Consider the following 21,777-nt stretch of genomic DNA (forward strand, 5'->3'; position numbering starts at 1 on the left):
TTATAATTTCTGTTAATAGGATCTGAAATGTCCAGAAAGGCAGGGTGAAACTGTATTGGTGTAATGGTCCTCACTGTTTGGTTCAGTTTAGCTTTCTTTACCCCCTTCCAAGCCCAGATGTTTCCATCAGAAAGGTTTATCAAACCGTTAATCTGCAGATCACAACAACCATTGGGGAAAAAGCAAACAAAAGCAAACCAAATAAACAAAAGCCTTCACATACAAACACTGGGAACTAGAGTTTATTTTCAAGCTTCTGCATGTTTTACAGCACTGGAGAGCAAAAACATTCACACATAAGAAAGTACTTAGCAGTATTCCTAACAATGGCCTATTCCGTCTCCCATGGGTCTCATTCTCTTTCTGTGCAAAAGTTTTGGGTTTTTTTTAACTTACTTGCAAAAGGCAGTAATTCCTGAATTATTATTTTACAGAGCCTTGTCCTTCCCAACACTTCTACTTACTGCTACTTTGGTATCAGAAATTCTCTAACATGCAGCTACTGAAATAACATTAGAACATAGAACTGCATTGTGTTTTATTGTGAACTTTGAAACTTTTAAAGAGACAATAAAAAAAGACAATATCAGAGGACTTCTTAGTCATTGTGCTGCTGTTTAACAGGGCACTTGGTTTCTTATTTGAATTTCTACTGAATCAAAACAAGGGACAAAGTTTGAACAAGCTGTGTAGACTCCATCTCCCGTTGCATGAGGATTGAATTCCAGTTATCGGGGCTGGTCATCTCTGGTGTCATCATAGGGTGTTATTGGTGTCCACTCTCTAGACACATTATGCCATTATATTATGTATGGTTCGTCGGTGAAAGTGTACAGGAAGTGAACCAAGAAGAGTTGATATTTGTGTTTGCTGTGATGCGTAGTATATTGATGCTGTTTAGAAGGCCAGTCAGTGTTTAATCTGTCACTGAAATGCTTGCCTAGTGGAAAAAACTGCTGTGGAAGGGGACCTTCCTCCAACTTGCTCAGTATAAACTGCAATTATTATGTGTGGTGGGTTTTTTGGTTTGTTTGGTTGGTTACTTTTTTTCCTAATTAAGCTTTTATATGTGATTACTCCAGATCCTGAGGCCATCTTTAGCACACAGACGTGGTCATTTTTACTGCAGAACTGGATGGCACAGTCCATCTTGTCCTTCTCCACACTGGCATAAGTCCATATTTCTTACCATGCCACCTCCGTCCAATTTCCGTTTGCACCTCAAAAGGAAAGAGGAATGCGATTTTGTGGTCAAATACTGCTTGGGAGTAGACTGATGGGAAAGAGGAAAGACAAAAACAGGGGCTAAAAAAAAAATATTGGTAAAATTTAGACATCTCAGTCCATTGGGCTCTCTTTCTAGCTAGCAGAGAAAAGTAGGATCCTCCAGAGTATGCTTCATCTGACCTGTCTCAACGTGACGATCCCTCTGCACTGATGAAAACATCAAGCGTGGCTAGCTCAGACTTAGCCTCCAACATTGAAAGGATTAAAATCCATTCTTCCTTATAAGAAGTAAGGACATACTTTATATGGGTCTGACGATATCTTAGTGACCATGGGCCCAAAACTGAAGTTAATTATTAAACCTGTCACATAGTTAAATACGTCTCACTTCCATTTTTAACAAACCTGTTTTCAATTTCTACCTGGTTTTCCTCAGTTCCCCTTCCTCTGCTGAACTGAAAAGTCTATTAACACTAAGAAACTTTCTTCCATCAAAGGAGTTACATTTTGATATATTTATGCATAGTCACATCACCTCAATCTTCTTCTGAGAAATGGGAAGAGTTTGAGATTTCTATCTCTAGCACTGTAAAGCATTTTCTCCACCACTAGAATATTTTCTCAGAATTTTTTTATATATTCTCCCATTTATTTTAAGTATCCCCTTGAAAATGTATTCTAGTAATGTTCTCACTTACATTGCTTACACAATTAAACACATTCACTCCACATTGCTTGCTCTTCCTCAGTTGCTAAGGGATGTTTGTCTTGTTTCCACCTGCTTCTAGAAAAGTATAATCTGCAAGTTTCTTAACCAACATTCACCAATTTGTGGCTGAGAAATAATACTATAGTGTTTAAGACAGTGAGTGGAAAGCCCTTAGCAATCAGAAGACATTTTCTTTCTGTTGTTGACAGATATATATATTCATACATATATATATATATATATATATATATATATAAATAAAATAAACTGGAACAGGTTTTCCAAAGAAGTGGTAAATGCTCCATCCCTGGCAGTGTTCAAGGCCAGGTTAGACAGAAACCTGGGTGACATGATCAAGTGTGAGGTGTCCCTGCCCATGGCTTGGGGGGGTGGAACTATAAGATCTTAAGGTGCCTTCCAACCCTAACCATTCTATGACTATGCTATGATATACTACTCATTGGCATGTTCACAGAAACACACCGTGGATCCAGGCAAGCCCTAAGATCTGCATTCACATCTGATTCCTATTAGAAATGTGTCTTCCCAGATGCTTAATATGAAGGAAATTTCTATATGAAATGCTGTATATCTGAGGTGTGAAGCTGAATGTAAGTAAAACTGTGGTCTACCATCAGGAGAGATTAGTGTTGTTAATAGACTAACAGGAGTATTAACTGAACACAAGCATCATTAGAGTCATCAACAATTCAATAGCCATAAACTAATCCAAAAGGCTAAGAAAGGTTATTATATTTGAATATGATTTCTTTTTAGTATTTCAGAAATTCCTGAAAAAATTAAGTAAAATGTGGACCATGGCACAAGTAGACAATTAAATACTGTTTGAAACCTTAATCAGCCCTAGATTTTAAACTTGGAAAATAGAGATTTAGCCAATACAGCCCATGGAGTCTAAAATGGGTCAGCAACCTCTAACAGAAACAACTGCACTTGGTCATTTGAATTTCACTGACTGTGATGACCAGGGGTAGGATTCACAACTTAAACATACCTTTGACACTAGGGGATGCCCTGTAGAATGGTATATATGAATCAGAACTCTCCTTTTTTAGGAGCTGCAGGTAGAAACCAGCAGACTTTCAGTGTAGCCTGAAACTGAATCCCAGTCATACTCTAAAATAGCCATCTCAGCTACCCTGTAGTCAGAAAAGAGGGAAATTTCAGGGTTTCAACCCATTCTAAAATATGGAGGATAAACTGTTTTTTTCTTATATAATTCATTTAAGGTGCATTCTTACCATAGCATCTAGACTATACAACTGGATCTGGAGACTAAGCTAAATTAAATCATTCCTGTCCCATTAACAGTAAAATTCTGACTTACATATTCTAAATGTTAAATCAGATTTATCAACATGAAGTAATACTGGGAAGCTTCATGAGCATATTAAAAAAAATAATAACTAATATTTCAATATTGAGCAATAAGCATAAATTTAAATTCTTTCCAATTTAATCATTGACTTTTAATAAATAGAGTTCTCTTTGCATCACTGCAGCAGCTTGTACTTTCAGATCCGGACCTGGCATGGGTTTTCCAAGCCCTGCTATAGTACAGAAATCTGCAGAAAGGCTAAAATAATGTTAAAAATAAATGCTTGATGGAATAGAAAAGTAGTAAAATCTCATTTCTCCGCTAGATGGCTTCATTCTCATGAAGATAATTGAAATTAAATTCATCTTCATTGATTCCCATGTTAACAGACAATCCTAAGAACTAAAAGATCTGATTATCTGCTTGTATGAAACTGATTATTAACTCTATGTATCTGCCAGGAAAAGCAACATTGTAAAGAATATAGTTTCCTTATCCTTACCTCTTGGTTCAGGAAACAGTAAAGAACTGCTACAATAAACCCCTGAAAAAAGAAAAAAAAAAAAAAAACCAAAAACAAAACATAGAAATGTTGAATATTAGCACAGTTTAAAAAGCCTCCTGCACTAGCTGACTTCATGATGAGTATCACTGTATGTTGGAGAATTGTTATAAATTTGTTATAAACTGAAAAATTCTTTATCTCCAGTAAATCTGCTCCAGTAAACCTGCTCCATCTTTATCTCCAGTAAATCTGCTCAACCAGATAATCAACTAGTTAGTGGCATTTCACTGAAATCAGTAAGATGATATGAATTCACAATAGCAGATAACATGACAATTGACATTCTCCCACATTATGCTTACAAAAGTATGGTCCATTCTATGGCCAAACACACTGTGAGCTAATTCTCTACATGGTATAAATCAGTAAGGAAACAGAGTCCATAAGGAGGTCCATGTATGGAGCTCATGCAGCTTTCAGTCAACTTCTGTGTCTTTGCAGTATGAGATCAAATTATGGCCTAATGAATACTTTTGTTCAGATTTTGAACTGAAATAAACACAGGAAAATTGTAGGAGGTCAATAGACCTATGTGATCAGATATCAGCTAGACACCTCACCTTTTTATTCAGTTAACTTATTTCATACAATGCTAATTAACAAAATGAAGGCCAGCTCCAGGTACAGAGGGTCAGGGTTGAGATGTTCAGGGCAGGACTGACAAAATGGATTAAATCCTCAAGAAGATGATACCAGCATAACTGCTGGATTTTTGGTAATGAATTCTGGCAAATGATGCCATCCAACCATTCAGAGGGAGGTATGCTTCTTTGAAGTTTGGTAGGATTGTCCACAGCTGCTTCTTGAAGACTGAGGTAAGCACAGGGAAAGGGAGGAAAGCAAGGGGCAACTGAGTGATGCCTTCCTCATAACTCAGGTAGCACAGCCACCTGGAGGGTCTGTCAGAGCAGCCCCAGTAGCTGTTCTAGATGGCACCTAGCTCCTCAAGTTGTCCATGCTCTGTGTGCCAACTCATACCAGTTGGGGGCATTAAAAGTACACCAATTTTTGTTACCCAGAAGGAAAACTCTTGGGGCATTCCTAGGGGCAGTGGTTTGTATGGCGTTGATGTGCATACCAGGTACTATTTGATTTTCATATGTTTGCCTATCAATTTACTCATTGACAAAGAATTAGCAAGGAGGCTGTACTTACAGCTTCTGTTGCCCCTGGATAGTTTAACACCAGACCAAATCATCCTGATCTTATTAGTGAAGTCAGAGAAGTTATGTGGATTGTCACTGGTAGCAAAGAAGGTTTTACGTGCTCGACTATGACCCATCACCCAATTTACACATGCATCTGAAAGACTTGGCCTTGTATTTGAAAAATTTGTAAATATATATTCTAGCTTACAGCTAGCTAAAACATAGGTCACATCTTCAGATATCATAACTCAGCAAAGAACTGCTAAATCTGTAAGGAGACACTAGCTTCAGGATCCAGTATATTTTTGTGTAATACTAGTTGTCATGTGGACACTAGTATTACAAGATTAACTTAGAAAATCTACTAAGGAAGTCTCTGAAGTCATTTTACCTGAAAAGATCCAATGCAGAGCTCTAAGTAAAGCCGAACCCCCGGGCTGGTGTATTCCGGAAGAAAGTTGAAGACAATATAATGGGTTCCAAATAATGGAATTAGAAGCAGAGTTGACCTTGAGAGACGTCTAGCTTAGGACACGAGAAGAAGTAAGGTAATATTATTTCCCTGAGTAAAAAATGAGGCATGTGATATGCCACAGTAATGAGGAGAAGCTAAAAAGAGGAACTGAATATTTACAAGTTCATATCTCTTGGAAATATAGTGCCGGGCAGAAAGCATAATGAGAAATGAGCTAGAAATAGATTTCTGGTGCTCATTGCTTTATTGGCTATACCATGTTCATGGCTTTTTTTATGGTATTTTGGCATTCTGTCTGTCTGAGATTATTATTCAGGAAATCACAAAGAACTAGAACTTTTGTTGACTTATCAATTCCACTGAAAATCTGATGTTTATTTGTAACTAGTTACAAATAATGCAGCCTCCATTTATAGTCCAAGTACAGGAAAGGAGATCTACAGAGGGTAATTTATCCTGCCCTACATCAGAGGTCTAACATAGATTCAGTGATTGGTTTCCTAGTGTCCCCATTAACTGTAATTGGAAGGTAGATATCTGAACACATCATGTTTAGATGGCAAATATTAAGTAAGATGAATTTCATCCTTTGAATAGTTTTCTTGGGAATGGGATAAGATTGGAAATTTCTAAAATTTAATGCTAGCCAAACTAAGCCTTTGGCACTGCACAAGTGCTTCTCTGTTTAGAAAAGATTATATAAGCTTTTATTATTAAAATAATTGAGTTTTTTAATTATTCTTCCATACACTACCTGTACTGAGAAGAGTTATTGAAGTTGATTTGTCTAGGGTCTAGTTTTTTCAGCAAAATTCTGATGATGTTAATAAATAGGACAAAATTGACCTGTTCACAATATTTTGGGAAAAAAAAAAGAAAAAGAAAAAAAGAAAGAGAGAAAGAAAATAAAAGATTACTTTCCAATGTAAAACTTTGCAACAAAATTCTGGGTGTTTAATTTCAGTTATTATGCAATTCGAGCAGTTTCAATGAAATCAGTGTAAAATTATCAATATAATTTCTGTTGAAAGCATTCAAACATCTGAATAGTTTGCATTCCTTCTTAGAGAAACAGCTGAAGATGAAAACTTGAGAATTCGACTTTGTTAAGGAAATTATTTTTGTCAATAGCTTTTGTGATTTTTTAATTTTCTGTAGTTCATATAATTTTGAATCTCTTTTGAGATGACTATTTAATTCTGGGTAGTATCTTTAGATATTATTAATAGAATTCATCTGACTAAATATAGGTATGTACAACGAGATGCCTGCATCTGAGCTGGTCACCCTGTTCTCCCTCTGTAGTCAATGGAGAGTCAGCCAGCAGAGTCAATGCAGCCCCGGGTGGGGTTTAGGATGAATCACCTCCTCTGAAGGCAGCATCTATTATAAGTCAGACAAATCACATACCAAGAGTGCATATTTCTCTTTATTGACTCTAAAGAAAACTGAGGAGCATTAGCTTAGCTCCAAAGCTAGGTAGGGTTTATCCTAACTTGCAAATTTTCTACAACTGCAATTTGGCACGGCTTTACTAAAGTCTGTGAAACTGCTCAGTTTTCCACAATTAGAGAGTTTCTCCCCATGCATTTTTGTGTGTCTGTACACATCAGCTCTTCTTAGCTGATCCTGAATCTTAGTTTTGCCTAACAATGTCCGCATTTTACCAGAAAGTCCAATCTCATTTTATCCAGCAGTGGTGCCTCAAGTACACTCCAGCAGAAAAATCATCACTGCAACCCCCTGAATCTCTTCACATGTGGATGTCAGATGAGCACTAGTAGTGAAAAAATAATGGTAATAGAAGGAAATATAATATTTTATTGAAATATGGCACACTATGACCAGAGTTCGACTTGAGATTCTCCATTTACCTTGTTTGTGTATATATTCCTTATTTGTATGCATCTGTCCTCCAATTAAATTGAGCTTTTAATAGATGGCCTTAAGATCATCCATTACCTGCTTCCTTAAACACTGCTTGGGTTTAAAGACATGTGGAAGTAATCATACATGATAATCATTTAAAGCTCATTAGCTTACTCAATAAACGTCAGGCTCAAGAGTTATTATCATTGTTACCACCTATAGAAAGAATAGAAACTTACTGACTTTGAAAGTTTCATATTAAAATTCATGGTTGATTTCAACCATAGTAACAATTCTATGAAAATTTAAATTTTTTTGTAGGATATTGTTTTGTGGGGTTGTCAGTTCTCTGCCTCTTTTTAGTTTGCATTGGACATAGACAAGTTTACAGTAGAAATTTTACCATTCCTTTTCCTTGTTTTAAACAACACTTCAGAAACACTAACCAGATTTTAAAGTTTTTTTTTCTTCTAATTAATGTTGGCAAACTCAGAAGTACCTACCCCAACAGAAATTACAATGGGTCCTTTGATTAACCACCAGTAAGGAGACCCTTGATTAATATCCCAGCATCTGAGAAAACAACAATAGGTTTAGAAAAAGGTGTGCATTCAATCACTGAGATAAATTAGAAATATAACTCGAGTATAGAATAATGTAGGAAACAATGACTTACTCTGTGTCTTCAAAGTAGAATTTTGCTAATATCCATATAAGGGTGAAAAGCATTGGAAAACCTGACAGACATTTAAACAAAACCTGTGATTGTCTAGTTTTATCAAACAATCCAAATCTTTTCCACTGAAATTCTGCTGTGATGAGATAGGTAATTCTTTTTCTGAACTGGAATTGCCTTTTGTGGCCTGTTCATGTAATGGGAATTACTTTAAACTTATAGTACAAAACTAGAAAGAAATCTCCTAATACCCATGATGGAATGAAACAAGTTACAACGCTAACTGTTTGGTGATCATGCATCACTGTGAAGATATAAAGGGCATAGAAGACACTTTGTACATGATGTATTTCTGCCAGAGGCTTGAATTTACAACCTCTTATTAACATGAACACAATTCATCTGTATGATTTCACATGAAGTTAGCACTTGCATGCACATTAAACCCTGGGTTTATTTAATAAAGGTGCTTTTTGCATGACAAAACATTGAGGAATATTATTTACCAAATCTTAAAATAATAGTAATATTAGTACTTTACAAACACAGAATACAAAGCAGTCCACCTTAACCCTTCTTCAAATGTCACTTGAGGTCTCCCTAAAATACCCAAAATGATTCAGTTTCCTTATTTGCCAGGCCTACCTTAGCCTTTGGTGGTAAAATGCATGATTGCCTTCCTGAACTGAGCAAAAAAATCCCCTTGGCAAATGCATTCACCTGCCATGTTTTCTGTTTTTAGATTGACACAGCAACTCTGTGTGGGAAGCCACTTAAGTTTCTGATTTCTAAGTCACCAAACAATTAGATTTATTGCAGGCTACAACAAAAAGGAGTGGGAATGTTGCTGTGTCTTACTTGCACTGCTATTAGGTGGATAGATCTCCTTTATTCATAAAATTGCCCAATGCAAAAAATGGGCTATAACAATATTAAGACCATACAAATGCCTGCTATGACTCCAGAGGGACCCATTCTCGCAGGAAGACTGTGTAACTACACTTTGCATGAATAGGTACAATGTGTTCCTAACTGGTGTTTGTGAAAGCTCCTTAGATACCTGTGCTTTCAACTGGAGAAGTTTAAGTGGACTGGATCACCCTCTTGGGTTCTCAAGTGTACTTAATTTTCCACTTATCTCATAGGAACTTTAATGCCATACTTTAAAAATCTTGATTGCTCCTCACTAGTACACATGTAAAAATAAAGACAAAGTAATGGCCAAAGTAGGCACTTCAGTTGGGCAGATTAGATTCCACATCCAGTATTTTTAATGAGAACCTTGTTTAACATCTTGCCTTTTATTAATCTCATGTAAAAGTTTTACTTACCCCAACCAAAGAGAACAAGCCACCAAAAATATCTTCTTCCATGAGAAAGGGATGAGAGTAGTAGACAGTTTAGGTAAAGAGCCTCTACTAGCAGCCACATGAAATTGGTCATCATGAAGTAGTGACAGAAAACAACTGAGATCTTGCATTCAGTCTAAGGAACAGGAAATTTATAATAAAAGCGTTACTTGTGGATATGTGCGCTTGATTTGTAGTAGTCATCTGTAATTTTGGCTGAGATATACACAATTACATGCATGTTTAAAGGGAGAGCTTAAAATGTAAAATGATTTTCTGAAAAGTAAGGCTTTAACCATAATAATACCTATGAATCTCCATTTTGCTTTGTGTCTCTATGTTAGAAATATAGCATGTGATTTCTCCCATGAATGTACTGCCTCCAGTGTACCTTATGTGACTAGAGACAAATGCTCCGTGGGCCTTCAACAAATGTTCAAGGACTCACTTTCTTACTTAACGCTCGGTTCTAAATTTTTGTGAATGTAGAATAATCATCCCATAAACCTTTGTCTGAAAACCATTGCTATATTGCCAGTATTTGTGGCTGGATCAAAGCTAAATCGATAGCCTAGTACCTTGCATGTTTTTCAGTTTATAATTCAGAGTTTTTATTCAGAACATGAAATCAAACATTTCCAGAAGCATCATCTCTTAAAACTTGTGCTATGAGGTACTCAGATAGCCAATTTTAATCTTTAAATTATGGAACTGTAACAGTGTAAGGATACTACTTTTTTCTATGGCAAAATCTATGTCTGATGTAGAGAACTACAGGATTACAAATCGATGCATTCAAAAATGAAAGACATGAGGTACGCACTTACTTATGGAGGTAAAACATACTGAATAAAAGAAATATATTATTTTCATTATCTGGTTAGGGGAAAAAAAAGGTAAGTAGAAAAAGCCATGAAAAGTGAAACCATGTATAGACCATATGCAAAAACATCAAGTACCACAGTATCCTGCTTTTCATATGCTTACTGTAGAGAAGCTGCAATGATCAATGTCTTCCTCTTGGAAAAGGACAGCATCCTTAATGAAGATGGCAATAGCTTTCAAGATAAAAGTAAAAAAGAGCTGTACATGGATATAATTTCTGGGACAGCGAAGCCTCCTGCAAGAAAAGGAGAGGTCCTTCTGAGGCAATTAACTGACTTGTGCTGGCAGTAATTAAAATATGCAACAAGCTCTTGTTTAATCTCAGTTACTTGCAAGTATGTATAGAAAGTACACGTTCATCCACTAAGCTGTCTTTGCAGGCAGGACGTGTTAGAAACCTTCCTCATGTAAAGCAATTCACTCACAGTCTCACACCTTAACCACCTTCGCTATTAGGTGGTGACCTGGTGATGCTACCAAATTCCAGGAATCTCAGTTTTAGTGTTTCGTATCCCTGAGCCAGGCCTCTGGTTGGCATTGATTTTGGGCCAAGAGAAACCTGAATTTGAGGAATGGTCTTTACTGCTACAGTTCTGACTATTTCTAAACCACTCCCAAGTACAAACATGCAGAGATATCCCAAACTAACTAAACAGTTTTCTCAATGAACAGAGTAAAACTTAGCAAGATTTTCTATACCTTATGCTGTGGGTGAGTTAAACTGCATTAAACCCCTGTGTAGACAGCCTTATATTCAGAAATAAAAAAATTCTTCCTAAGTTCTCCAGAGTTACTCTTACAAATTAAATGAATGCAGATGAGAGCTTTAAAACAATTTGTCACATCTACTTTAAATTCTCAATTCAGTCAGATTAATTTTTTACTGTTATTAAATACAAGCTTTTGGAGGAGTTATAAAGCATCAACTGTATATTTTCCTTTGAACCTGAAGATTTTACCTCATAAGCAAAGAGTTCCCTTAAAAGCTAAATTGCATCCAGATCCAGTGATCTCAGTAATCACCTAATCTTAAAGCTCACTTTGAGTGTGCAGAATTTTATTACTGAATTCAAATGCCAATCCCATTGTTAACTATAACTTTTTCCTCCCTATTGATAAGTCTCTTTATGCCCATTGTTTCTTTCTTTCCCCTCGTTTAGGCTGGTTTGTTTCCCTGAGGTCAGAATGGATGTCAATAAACATATCTGTTGCCTTCCAGACACGAACTAGGAGCCAGCAGAGGTCAAGAAACTTTCCCCAGAGAAACATGACTCTCACAGCATAATACAAACACTGTTCTTTTTTGTCTTGAGGATATACAAGAAATAAACATAGATTAATAAAATCAATCCTATATGTCAGTAAATAACAAGTATACATTAAATGAGAAAATAATAGATTTGTTTTACTCAAGACAACCGAAATTATATCTGAAAATATCTAGTAGCTGGAAAGAAATCTTTCCAAATGTAGAGTGCCTAACTTTCAAAATATGCCTTTGGTTGTAAATGTTTCAGTGTATGCAGGGCTGGAGGAACATTTATTCAGAATCAAGTTATTTGTGTATATTCTTCTTCTTAATATAAAATTCACTGAAGCCATAAAAAGCAAACATGCATAGTTTTGTAAAACATTTATTCCACTAAAGCAAGAAAAAAAGAACTACTGCTTATTTAGTATTGAACTGAGTTGCCAATAGACAGTCAGGGTTTATTTCCCAGTTCTTCTTCTTATGCCTGGTAATTTTTTGTTTCTAGCCTCAATATTATTGAATCAATGTGGACAGAATATTTTATTTTTATTCTTCTGAATATCTATAAATATTACTTTGTTATATCCCATGCTGTCTCGCACAGCCCAAGATACTAAGAACTGTTAAAGGAACCTAGGTTAGAGAATAACCTTACATACCTGAATGCAATAAGAACTGTCACGGCAATAATGAGCGAGGTGAGCGATACACTGTACCCTACAGTGTAGATGATCTTTATAGTAGAAAAGTAGGATTTCTATAAAAGAATAGAATTATTTGTCACACAGCTTGCTGCTAAATGACAGCTGTTTCACAGGTTCTGGTAGTTTTGCTTTGTTCAGTGCTTCCAATCTGCTCACATCCCTGACTCCCCTTTTTTTTCCCCTTTAACCCCACAGCACAATTCAACTGAAATTACTCATTGTTCCTTTTCTGAAGACCCATCCCATAGACTAGTCTGGTAAAGAAACATGTATTAATCAGGGTGGTTTGAAGCTCATTCACAAAACCATAAAGAAAGAAAGAAGACATTGTAAAAACTCTTATGCATTTTTATAAGCACTGCATTTTATACCATGTTTTCTCCACAGCAACAACAGGACGATCCTTCTGGCAGCTGTCTGCATGATGAATACAGAATTCTTTCAGCCTTTCCTTATGTGTCTCCAAATTTCTTCAATCTGCTTCCTTACTTACTCTTTTGCCATTTATTATTCCTTTGCTTTTTTGTGTGTGTGTGTATGTGCTGTTAGCTGTGTTTTTTCATGGTGTTGGTCTTTTTTTCCCCTCTTTTTTCTTGCTGCCAAACTCAATTGTTACTCAGTCAGAATGTCAATCAAAATCTGCTTCAATTTAAATGGCACCTCTACCAGACATGATCTCTGAGTGAAAATAAACTGACTTCAATTATCACACATGAAGAAGAAAATAGAAGGAATAAGCTTTAGGCTGCAAATCTTTCCCTTAAACCTAACATGGTCTCTCCCTTAGGTCCTGTTTCAATGTTTTTGTATCCCAAGATCTGCGCAGCTATGCAGTGTGTTGGTACAGTTCCCTGTGGGGAAGGGCAGATACTTATTTTGAGCCATAAGTACAACTTAAGGCATTATAAGTCTTGATATTATGTAGGATTTATTCATTTTAGGTGCTTAAAAGTTTTCTGCCCAAGTATGAGCAGATGAGTTTATAGTAAAACAAGCTGTATGAGAGCATGGCCACAGAACTGTACTGTTTAATTGTTAACACAAACCTGTTCCTTCTTATTTGTTTCTTTTCTAGTTAATGAATGCAGACAAGCACTCACAGAAGACAATACAACTCATTGTAAAATGAGACCTTACCACTTTCTGCCAGCAACAAAAAGGTTCTATCACCACACCTGCCTTTACAAGTGCAGGTCGATAGGTCTGGTTTAACAGAGCAAGTCCTTTGGCGCTGAGGATCCTACCTTCGCGTTGTGTGCATTTCTGACTAGCCCTAGTCTCTTCTTTTCTCTGGAAGAGGAGTTACAGGAAGCTAAGTACATCTATACAATATGAGAGATCAAGCACAATATTTCCCTGTACATATAACCTCTAAATATCAACAATTGTGCAAACCTAGCTGAAGAAATATGTCAAATTCTGAATGCATTACAGAGATGTAGTTTTTTTTTCACTTGTTGAATTAGATATTTTATGCTAGGCAGGATGAGAAACCAGAAATTGCTTTCATCCTGAGATATTTCTGAAATAGTGGTGTTATAACAGCACCTTTGCTGTACTGATGTTGTGATGCCACAAAATCGTCTTGCTGACTGATAATATCGAAATGTCTGAATTCATATTTTTGTTTTGTGATATATCTCTAGCTGTTATAGCTGCAAGCAAGTTCAACAGTACTGCATGATGGCATGGGATTTGCAGCTGGCTTTATTTTTTTACAGTAGTACTCCTGAATAATAAAACATCCTTAGTAATTCTCAAAAAAAAAGTAACTAGAGAAAAATTATAATTGCATTCCACACTTGATAAGAAATTTCAGCTTCAGCTAAATTTCCCTCTGCAGTGGTCTTCAGGAATAGAAAGGAATCCTTTAACATCAGCATACCATTCACATATATTTATTTAATTAAACTTACTTCGTCAAGTGGAATCTCATCTTCTACTGGACAAGCAATATGATAGGGAGGGAATGGGTCAGACCAGCCTTTCTTTGTGCAGTTCCTTTTTACTATCCCAGCTGAAACAAAAACACTTATTTTTTCTGACGAAGAGCCTCATAACACAGAAAATAAAAAATGTGAGAATATCTTTTGCTCTTATGAAGGTTATACCAGGAGGAAAGGATCATCTCCATTAGTATCTCACTGAGCTGATAGGGCATTTTGCATGTGTACATCCAGGTCAGAAAGGAATTTATTTAATTTATCTAGAGACAAGCAATGGGAAGAAGAGGGAAATGGGGTAGCAGAGGTAGAAGTTGGAAGGAATGAAGAAGAAATCACATCAGACGCAAGGATATCTAGTGAAGAAGATTGGGAAGCACTGCTCCATCAGAATTCTGCTTTTTTCAGCACTCACCCTCTAATGTATCCTTTCTCACTCCCACCTTCCTTGGGGCTTACCCTTTCTTTGCAGATGAGGGGCTGGAATAAGCAGTTTGTTCTATGAGGATAGCATGTTTCCATAAAAAGATTAATGAGTCAGAGGCAGGGTAAGTCAAAGAATCTCAGGGCAGGAAATGAATCTGCACAGATGAAAAGGATTTTCCTTATCCTTCTTTTATAACTAGCATGTGTTGGGTGAGGCATAGGTTGGGCTTTGCAGTTTTTTTTTCTTGTGGAACTGCCAAATCTAGGTCTTTCCTGGAAGATGGTTTCCTCCTTATGGGCTTTCAGTTTGTTCCTAGCCATATTCACCCAGACAGTAAGCAGTCACAACAGCATTAGTTTGCAGTCTTGCATTTGACCTAATACATATGCTATTTCAATGACAAAATTTGTATCTTGTTGGTTTTAAAGAACAATCACATTATTCTTTCTTCTGCCTTTAATTTCATTCCACCCTAATCAGAGAACAAATTTCATAAAGCCCTATGCTTATGTTCTGACTTAAACTACCACCATACAAGACCTGTGAAGAACTCATGCAACAAGCTGATCATAAAGTCTATGGAAACCAATAGAAATCACTGTATTGATTTCAGTGTTCTTTGGCTCACTACCTCATCACAGACTATGATTATATTCAGTTATGTATACAGTTAAAATATGAAAAGAACTGATAAGCTCCTTCAGATCCTACTGAAATCTTTGCAGTAATGTTCTGATCCAAATGGAGAGCAGTAACTTGTAATTCTCTGCCTTCATCCACCATTTTAGAAATGTTTTTGCCAGGCATGCAACACAATATTAGGAATACAACCATGATAGTACATCACCTGGCTCCTTCATGAAGTGAAAAAGGATGTTTGGACATGGTAAGGCAAGAGTGTCTCCAGTATCTGCCTCTGGCCAGCACAGTAATTTGTCCCAAGCTCTCTTGCAACCTCAGGTAGAAAGCAAAATTTATTTTCAAGCATAATTATAGTTGAGTACAATAAAAACCCAAACCTTTTTAGACTTTGACATTCCACCCCTTACATATTTTATAAAAATAATTTAGTCCCAATTTTTATTCTATATTGAGAAACAAACACCTCCAGAGGACTATTTAATTTGCTTTAGTTAGATCCCTTGTGTAAGAATGTGGTGGGTTTTCAGACATAATGCAACAAGTGGAAATGTACTGTGGGACAAAAGTTGGTGGAAGAAAGGCCACATGACAGTATTTGTTAAGGGGTTACACTATTTTTAAAGATCCACTTGCCCTCACAGAGCAAATGTGATGCCATGATATCATTCAGTTGGGGAAGGAATAGGACAAGGGTGCAAGGATTCACTCAGATGGATTGACCATCCATTTTTGATTTTGAAAAAAAGATTTGAAAGTGAATGATGCCTGGGAGTAGATGGAAGAAAGCTGATCAGAGAACAAGGATGTGGGACAAGAAGTAAAACACTTGGGCATGCACATTGGCAGCATGGTTGTCTTCTGACTCTGGTAAGGTGTTGTTTCTCTCTGTCTTTTATTCTCTCACGCATGGATACCTGCTGGTGTTGCATTTCCATGCTCTTCTGGGTCCTCTAGACATTCAGCCTCCTTTTTCTTCAGCTCTGTCATAAAATCACATTCTGGGTGGACATTCCCAGCAACCTACAGGGAGAGGAGTTTCAGATGATTAAAAGAAGGGGTTGGGTCGAGCCTTTAACTCTGGACCAAATTTTGCAAGTAACAGGGCTGTGTTAAGGACATAGAACACTAGCTTTGAGTTCAGCAGTCAAAAGGTGACACTGTCTCTGCATAGATTGCAATGGTTTTGCAGATGAACCCAGCTGAGCCCTGTCAAAGGTAGTTGAGCTGTTCTACTTTACATCAGAGTAAATTATTTGGTAGTATAGCTGTCAGAAGATGGCAGCTACAGCTCCGTACTTGGAAGTTTATAAGATTTTCTGGCTATGTTATAAGAAAACGAATATTTGCTAGGACCTGGATTTGAGTGCAGGATTTGTTTGCACCCTAACTTTAGCCCTGATACATCTGGGCCCAGGGAGACAGTATGCACTTAGGGAGGCTCCTTTTCTTAACAGTGAAGAGCCTGGCACTTCAGGGCATACTGCAGAGCCCACCTGGTCCTCAGCATAGACATGCCCCTTCCAACCTTTGAAGAAATATCTTGAAACCACACACAATTACTGCAAAATTGTCTTCTAAATGAGCTCTTCATCCCAAAAGGAGGGAACCTGTTCTCTCCCTTCTGCCATCTGTTTTTCTTTACACAGGGTGGGAAGCAAAATTCCTTCCTTTGGAAGAAACCTCTCCACCAAAGCTTTTGTTGGTTTGGTGTGCTGGTATAAAGAAAAAAATTGGCACTCAGTGTTTTAACAGTAAGAACCTTTTAGTTGCTTTAGTCCTTATTCAGACTCATGCTTAGATGGACACCACAATAGAATTAGGAGGCATCCAGAGTATCTTGGCCACCAAAGTACTTTGACTAAAGAACAAATTCCGCAGTGGGCTGATGCACACCACAACTGATGTACCCGCTATGCACTATCTTTTTGTACCCACTATATTTTCTTCACAAAGGAAGCAATATATGCTTTGTACAACCATAGCCATTGTCCCCAGTCCCAGAAGGCCAGTTGTCATCAGACGCACTCTCATCTTAGCTCTACACCCTGGCCATTGTTGCCAGTGTGCTCTGTATGTGTGAATATGGATATAGAGACATAGATACACACAGCAGAAAATAAACTCAGGATGAGACTTGCATTGTGAACAGGTGGTTAGTATATGGCTCAGTTTCATTCCACCTAGGTAAGATTAATATTCAGGGAATTTGAAAAATAAGTATCTGTCTTTCAGTTTATTCATAGGGCAGATTTTATCCTTTCCAATAAGCTGGTGTTTCCCCTACATGTTGATGTCCATATTTCATGTTGGTCTGCAGAGCATTTGGACTGCATATTGTCTAAAAAATTGAGGCTCTCAGGCTTCTGGGGAATACAGGATTAATTGTACAGCCTTATGGGGCTTGGACCCTCGCACTTGAAAATGGCATGTATCCGCATGTGTGCCCTTCAAGGACATAGTCTGCATCCCATTTAATACACTTTTAGGAGGATGTTTTTTCTGCCAAACTTACAGACAGTCAGTTTGCAGTTTAAGGCAGCAATGAAAAGGAGGTTCCCATGCTCATGAAAAGGAGGTTCCCATGATCAAGGCTGAACGAAGTTTGGTGTCTGAGAGGAAGATAACTATGAATGGATACAACAGGGGCCAGTCACTGCCTCAACCCCAGGAGATGGAGATCTGCTGTTTGGAGTGCCTCAGTGATGTCAGCCCCAATCAGTAAAAGCAGGTAGTAAAGGGAGCCCAAAAACTCTGCTAAGATGTGCAATTGTAGACAGGATGACAGAATATTAGCATCTGTTTTGAATGTCATCGACACCTTGATATCTCTTCTGATGCAAACATATTCTCTCTTATACTCACCCTGAACAATGAAATTCATCTATGCTGAAAAGCTCACTACCTATCATGTATGGTAGCTCTTGCAAAAAATAGCTTTATTAGTCAGTAGAAAAACCAGTCAACCAGTTTACTGAAAAAATATTTTACAACATGCCCTTGGTTCAGCAAACTGTGCCCAGAAAAACCTCAGTAGGCAGGAAATGTACCCATTTGTACAGTCCTAAATCATTTCTCCTGGCAAAAAAATGACTAGGTTATGCCTATGAAAACTCTCTTTGCTTACTGAAATGTTCATGGCAAGAGCAAAGCTTGTTTGGCTTATTCACCAGTCCAGGAAACCCTTTTTTCTTTTTCTTTCTAAGTCTCCAGAATTGTGAAGACACTTTACCACATGCATCACAAATGAAAATATGAAACTGATCAAGTGGCAAGTATTTAAATTATTACCTCTTCCCTCAAGAAGGCCTGACCTTAAGAGATCCTCTCACAGTTTATATTCAAGTCAGAACTGACTGCTGCTTGAATAAACACTGAGTGAAAGATCTGCTATGACAGAAACTCAGGAAAAATAAACTAAAAAAGATTTATTCTACTCCTAGGCTGTGTTCTAGAGATATTCAGCCCCCTAGAGTATTTGACCACATCTAGCAGACTCTTACTTTTTCCAAACAGTTCTGAATAGTATTCCCAAACAAGGTGTATAATCAGGTTCCAACTTACTCTGAAAACATCTATAGACTTACTTGTTTAATCTCATTTTCTACCTCTTTCCCTTCTGCTCATTTATGGAATCATCAAATAATGCATAGAGGTATGTGACATTCTTTAAGACAAGAATAAAAGTCTGTGATTTAGCTCCCTTTGGTGGCTACATCTACAGAGACATCATTATCTGATCTAGCCATCTCAGGTTCCTTTCATAAGGATAATGGAGAGAAACTAGCATTTTTGTGCATAGATCAGTTGAATTATTTTCTATATGTGTTTCTGCATGGAATGAGCTATGGTTTAGACTCAATTCATTAGGATTCCCCTGACTGTTAAATTCATGGTTACTTTTAAGTTTGAGCTTCAGAACTGAGTTAGAAGAATACCACTTATTACGGCTATTGATATTGTGCAGGTTTGTGCACAGATCATTATGCCAGAGCTATTTGCCTTGTAGCTCAGCTGATAATAAAACAAGTGTTTCTGGTTTGTAGGATCCATAAAGAAATGAAGCTCCATAAAATCTTTTTGTTTGCCACATCAGTAAAATTTTAAAAGGGCAAAAATTATAGGAACTGCACAACAGGAGCCAAAATAGAAAATCTTTTTGAGAGGCCCATAGCTGATATTCCAGGTTGTCCTCCTGAATATATACAAATTTTCTTGCTAATGAGAAAAACTAAATTGCAATTAAAATGAACACTGATATGTTCCAAACAGAATGTGAATTTGCAGTTGTTGTATCCATCATTTAATGTATTAAATGGAGCTGTGGATTAGCATAAATGCCAAAAATCAGCCCTTGTCAGAGGGCCTCTCCTGAAAGGCTTCTTAATGTGATAAAAATAATAATAAAAAAGAAATAACCAGCAACAAAAACAAGAGAAAACCCTCTTCCACATCAGGCTCTAAAGAGGGACATGAAATGCACACATAAGAAAGTAAACCTCTATTTTTTAAATTATTCTCAGTGTTTTCATAATGGCATGCAAAATCTGAATGATGCTCTTCCTCCATTTTCTCCCATCAGAATGAGTTAATATTTCCATTCTTTTCACATTACCGTAGGCACCATACAAGCAATGACAGAAAAAAAATCATGATCTATGAAGCTACAAGTCAGCCTCTTTAGCATTTAAAGCTACTCCAAAAGTTCAGCTTTTCCAGGGAAAGTGTATTACCAAGATATACCAACAATGAAAACAGATGGCAGTTTTCCCACCATTTTCTACTCAAATAAGAGTTGTTTACCTATCCTCTATTATAAAAAGATATGTAACACACTCCAGGAGAATTTTATTATACATTTACACATAAACATGGTTTTGATGAGTGCATAATCGTGTTATAAACAATCCAATTTTATAGAAGGTGCTATGTCTCTTGAGTAAATGGCTCAAGTTCTCACAGAGACTTTCAGTGATATAGTTATTAGGACTGGATCCTGATATTCTGCTTATGAGCAATTATACTTATCAACTTCCACTGGAGGGAAGTGGAGTTTGTCACACAGATGATACAAAGGAATCATAGCTTCACATCAGCAAAATGTATTTTTAGTCATTTCACAGTGTTTTATTTCTCTTGACCCACAAAACCAAGCTGCTGTGCTCATTAAATGCTTCTTCAGCGAAAAGACTCCCAAGCAAGAGGAAACGATATAGCAAAGGGATCACAAAAGGAAGATGCTCAAAATGGAATTACTCTTAAAAGCAAAGCAAATATCCTTGCCCCACTTTTCACAGACCTTTCCTGATCTCTGTGTGATCCTGAATGCTGGTTTACTAATCTTTGTCCAAAGCAAAATATCAGCAAGACCTCTATGCTTTTTAATGCATTTGGATAGTTCTGATTCTGCCATAAGTACCCCTGCTCATTTAACTCTTTTGTTACCTGTAGCATCCCAGCTGCTCACATATTAAATAACATTAATGCTATAAACAAGGCAGCTGAAATTGTAACTAATAAGACTGCTTACTCTGAAATCTAAGAAAACTCTTAAAACTCAGTTGCTTTTACATAAGTTTTCCTTGTTTTCTTCTTTGTCCTTATCTTTTAAAGCCTAGACACAAAAAGGAGGGATTCTGCCAATTATGTTGTTTCTCCTTAGTGAGCATGTGGTAAGAAAGCAGTGAAATGCATTGATATTTAATTCCTACAGTGTGTGTCCCTTCTGCCGCTGTTCACACTTTTCATAGCATCTTCCCTTGTTTAACGGGAATTCAAAGCAAATAAAGAGAGACTCATGCAAAAAGTAAATCTTTGACCATCTGCTCCAAGAAGAAAACTAACAATTATTGAAAAACAATAAATTAAAAGCTTTTTTTTTCATGCAATTACTTACAAGAACTGCCAGATTCAGGGTGTACAGAACACAGTGGTATAAAGCGCTAAACTTCATGCTCCAAAGCAAGAGTCAGATTTCATTTGTTTAGCTTTTCTTAACATCTTTCACCTGCTTTTGACTTCCCTTTGTCCGGTCAGTTGTTGATTTGAAGCATTTCTCTTTTGGCACAGAAGTGACGTAACAGTATTGTTAAGTGGGAAATAAATATTAACAATTCTCTAAGCTGTATTTAACCTGCTTTCCATTTTTTTACTTTGCTGCATGCTCAAATACTGGACTGGATGAATTTTGTGATTAATCCCAAGATTATGGGAATTCTGTCCCTCCTGTCAAAGAAACTTCCTGTTTCTTTCTTTGCAACACATTAGTATTTTAGGAGGAATGGACAGCTCCACAAGTTGTTAATCCTGTATTAAAACAACGTGGTTGACACAAGAGAAACCCTCTCCTAACAGCTAATGTTAATGTCGATTTATTCTAATAAAACACATTTCATAGTGTGGCTTCTGTGGGTGTGTTTGTATGGCTTATAATGACGTTGGGACTATAATTTAAAATACAGAATCAAAACCTACTCACAAGCATGAGAACATAATTTCTGCTCAGTACCTGCTGGACACTGTTTTGCAGACAAAATCCACAAGCTATTCTTACTTTGCTTCAGACTTCTG

The 21,777-nt window shown here is 36.9% G+C and overlaps 1 protein-coding gene across 1 annotated transcript; it reads right to left on the reverse strand.

The window, feature by feature from the left end:
• Window positions 1-744: 744 nt before the first annotated feature.
• GHRHR (growth hormone releasing hormone receptor) lies at window positions 745-21,160 on the reverse strand. The gene is made up of 13 exons (XM_057398942.1): window positions 21,104-21,160; window positions 16,125-16,230; window positions 15,416-15,523; window positions 14,115-14,215; window positions 12,154-12,251; window positions 10,345-10,477; window positions 9,340-9,493; window positions 8,009-8,069; window positions 7,836-7,905; window positions 6,218-6,309; window positions 5,380-5,509; window positions 3,778-3,819; window positions 745-1,220 (listed from the first exon to the last, which is right to left on the reverse strand). Exons 1-13 carry the CDS (start codon window positions 21,158-21,160, stop codon window positions 1,098-1,100), a joined length of 1,275 nt encoding a protein of 424 aa, XP_057254925.1. The 3' UTR covers window positions 745-1,097.
• Between the last annotated feature and the right edge of the window lie 617 nt (window positions 21,161-21,777).

The sequence above is a fragment of the Pezoporus wallicus genome, unplaced genomic scaffold (assembly GCF_028554395.1).
Source record: "Pezoporus wallicus isolate ANWC-B61680 ecotype Strahan unplaced genomic scaffold, APGP_CSIRO_Pwel_v1 contig_3487, whole genome shotgun sequence".
Lineage (NCBI taxonomy): Eukaryota > Metazoa > Chordata > Aves > Psittaciformes > Psittacidae > Pezoporus > Pezoporus wallicus.

Coding starts and splice junctions, on each gene's coding strand:
- GHRHR (XM_057398942.1), bottom strand. CDS start 21,160: ATGAAGTTTAGCGCTTTATACCACTGTGTTCTGTACACCCTGAATCTG. Junction 16,231..21,103: donor CCCTGAATCTGGCAGTTCTT/GTAAGTAATTGC, acceptor CTCTCCCTGTAG/GTTGCTGGGAATGTCCACCC. Junction 5,510..6,217: donor AATAACTCTTCTCAGTACAG/GTAGTGTATGGA, acceptor GTCCTAAGCTAG/ACGTCTCTCAAGGTCAACTC.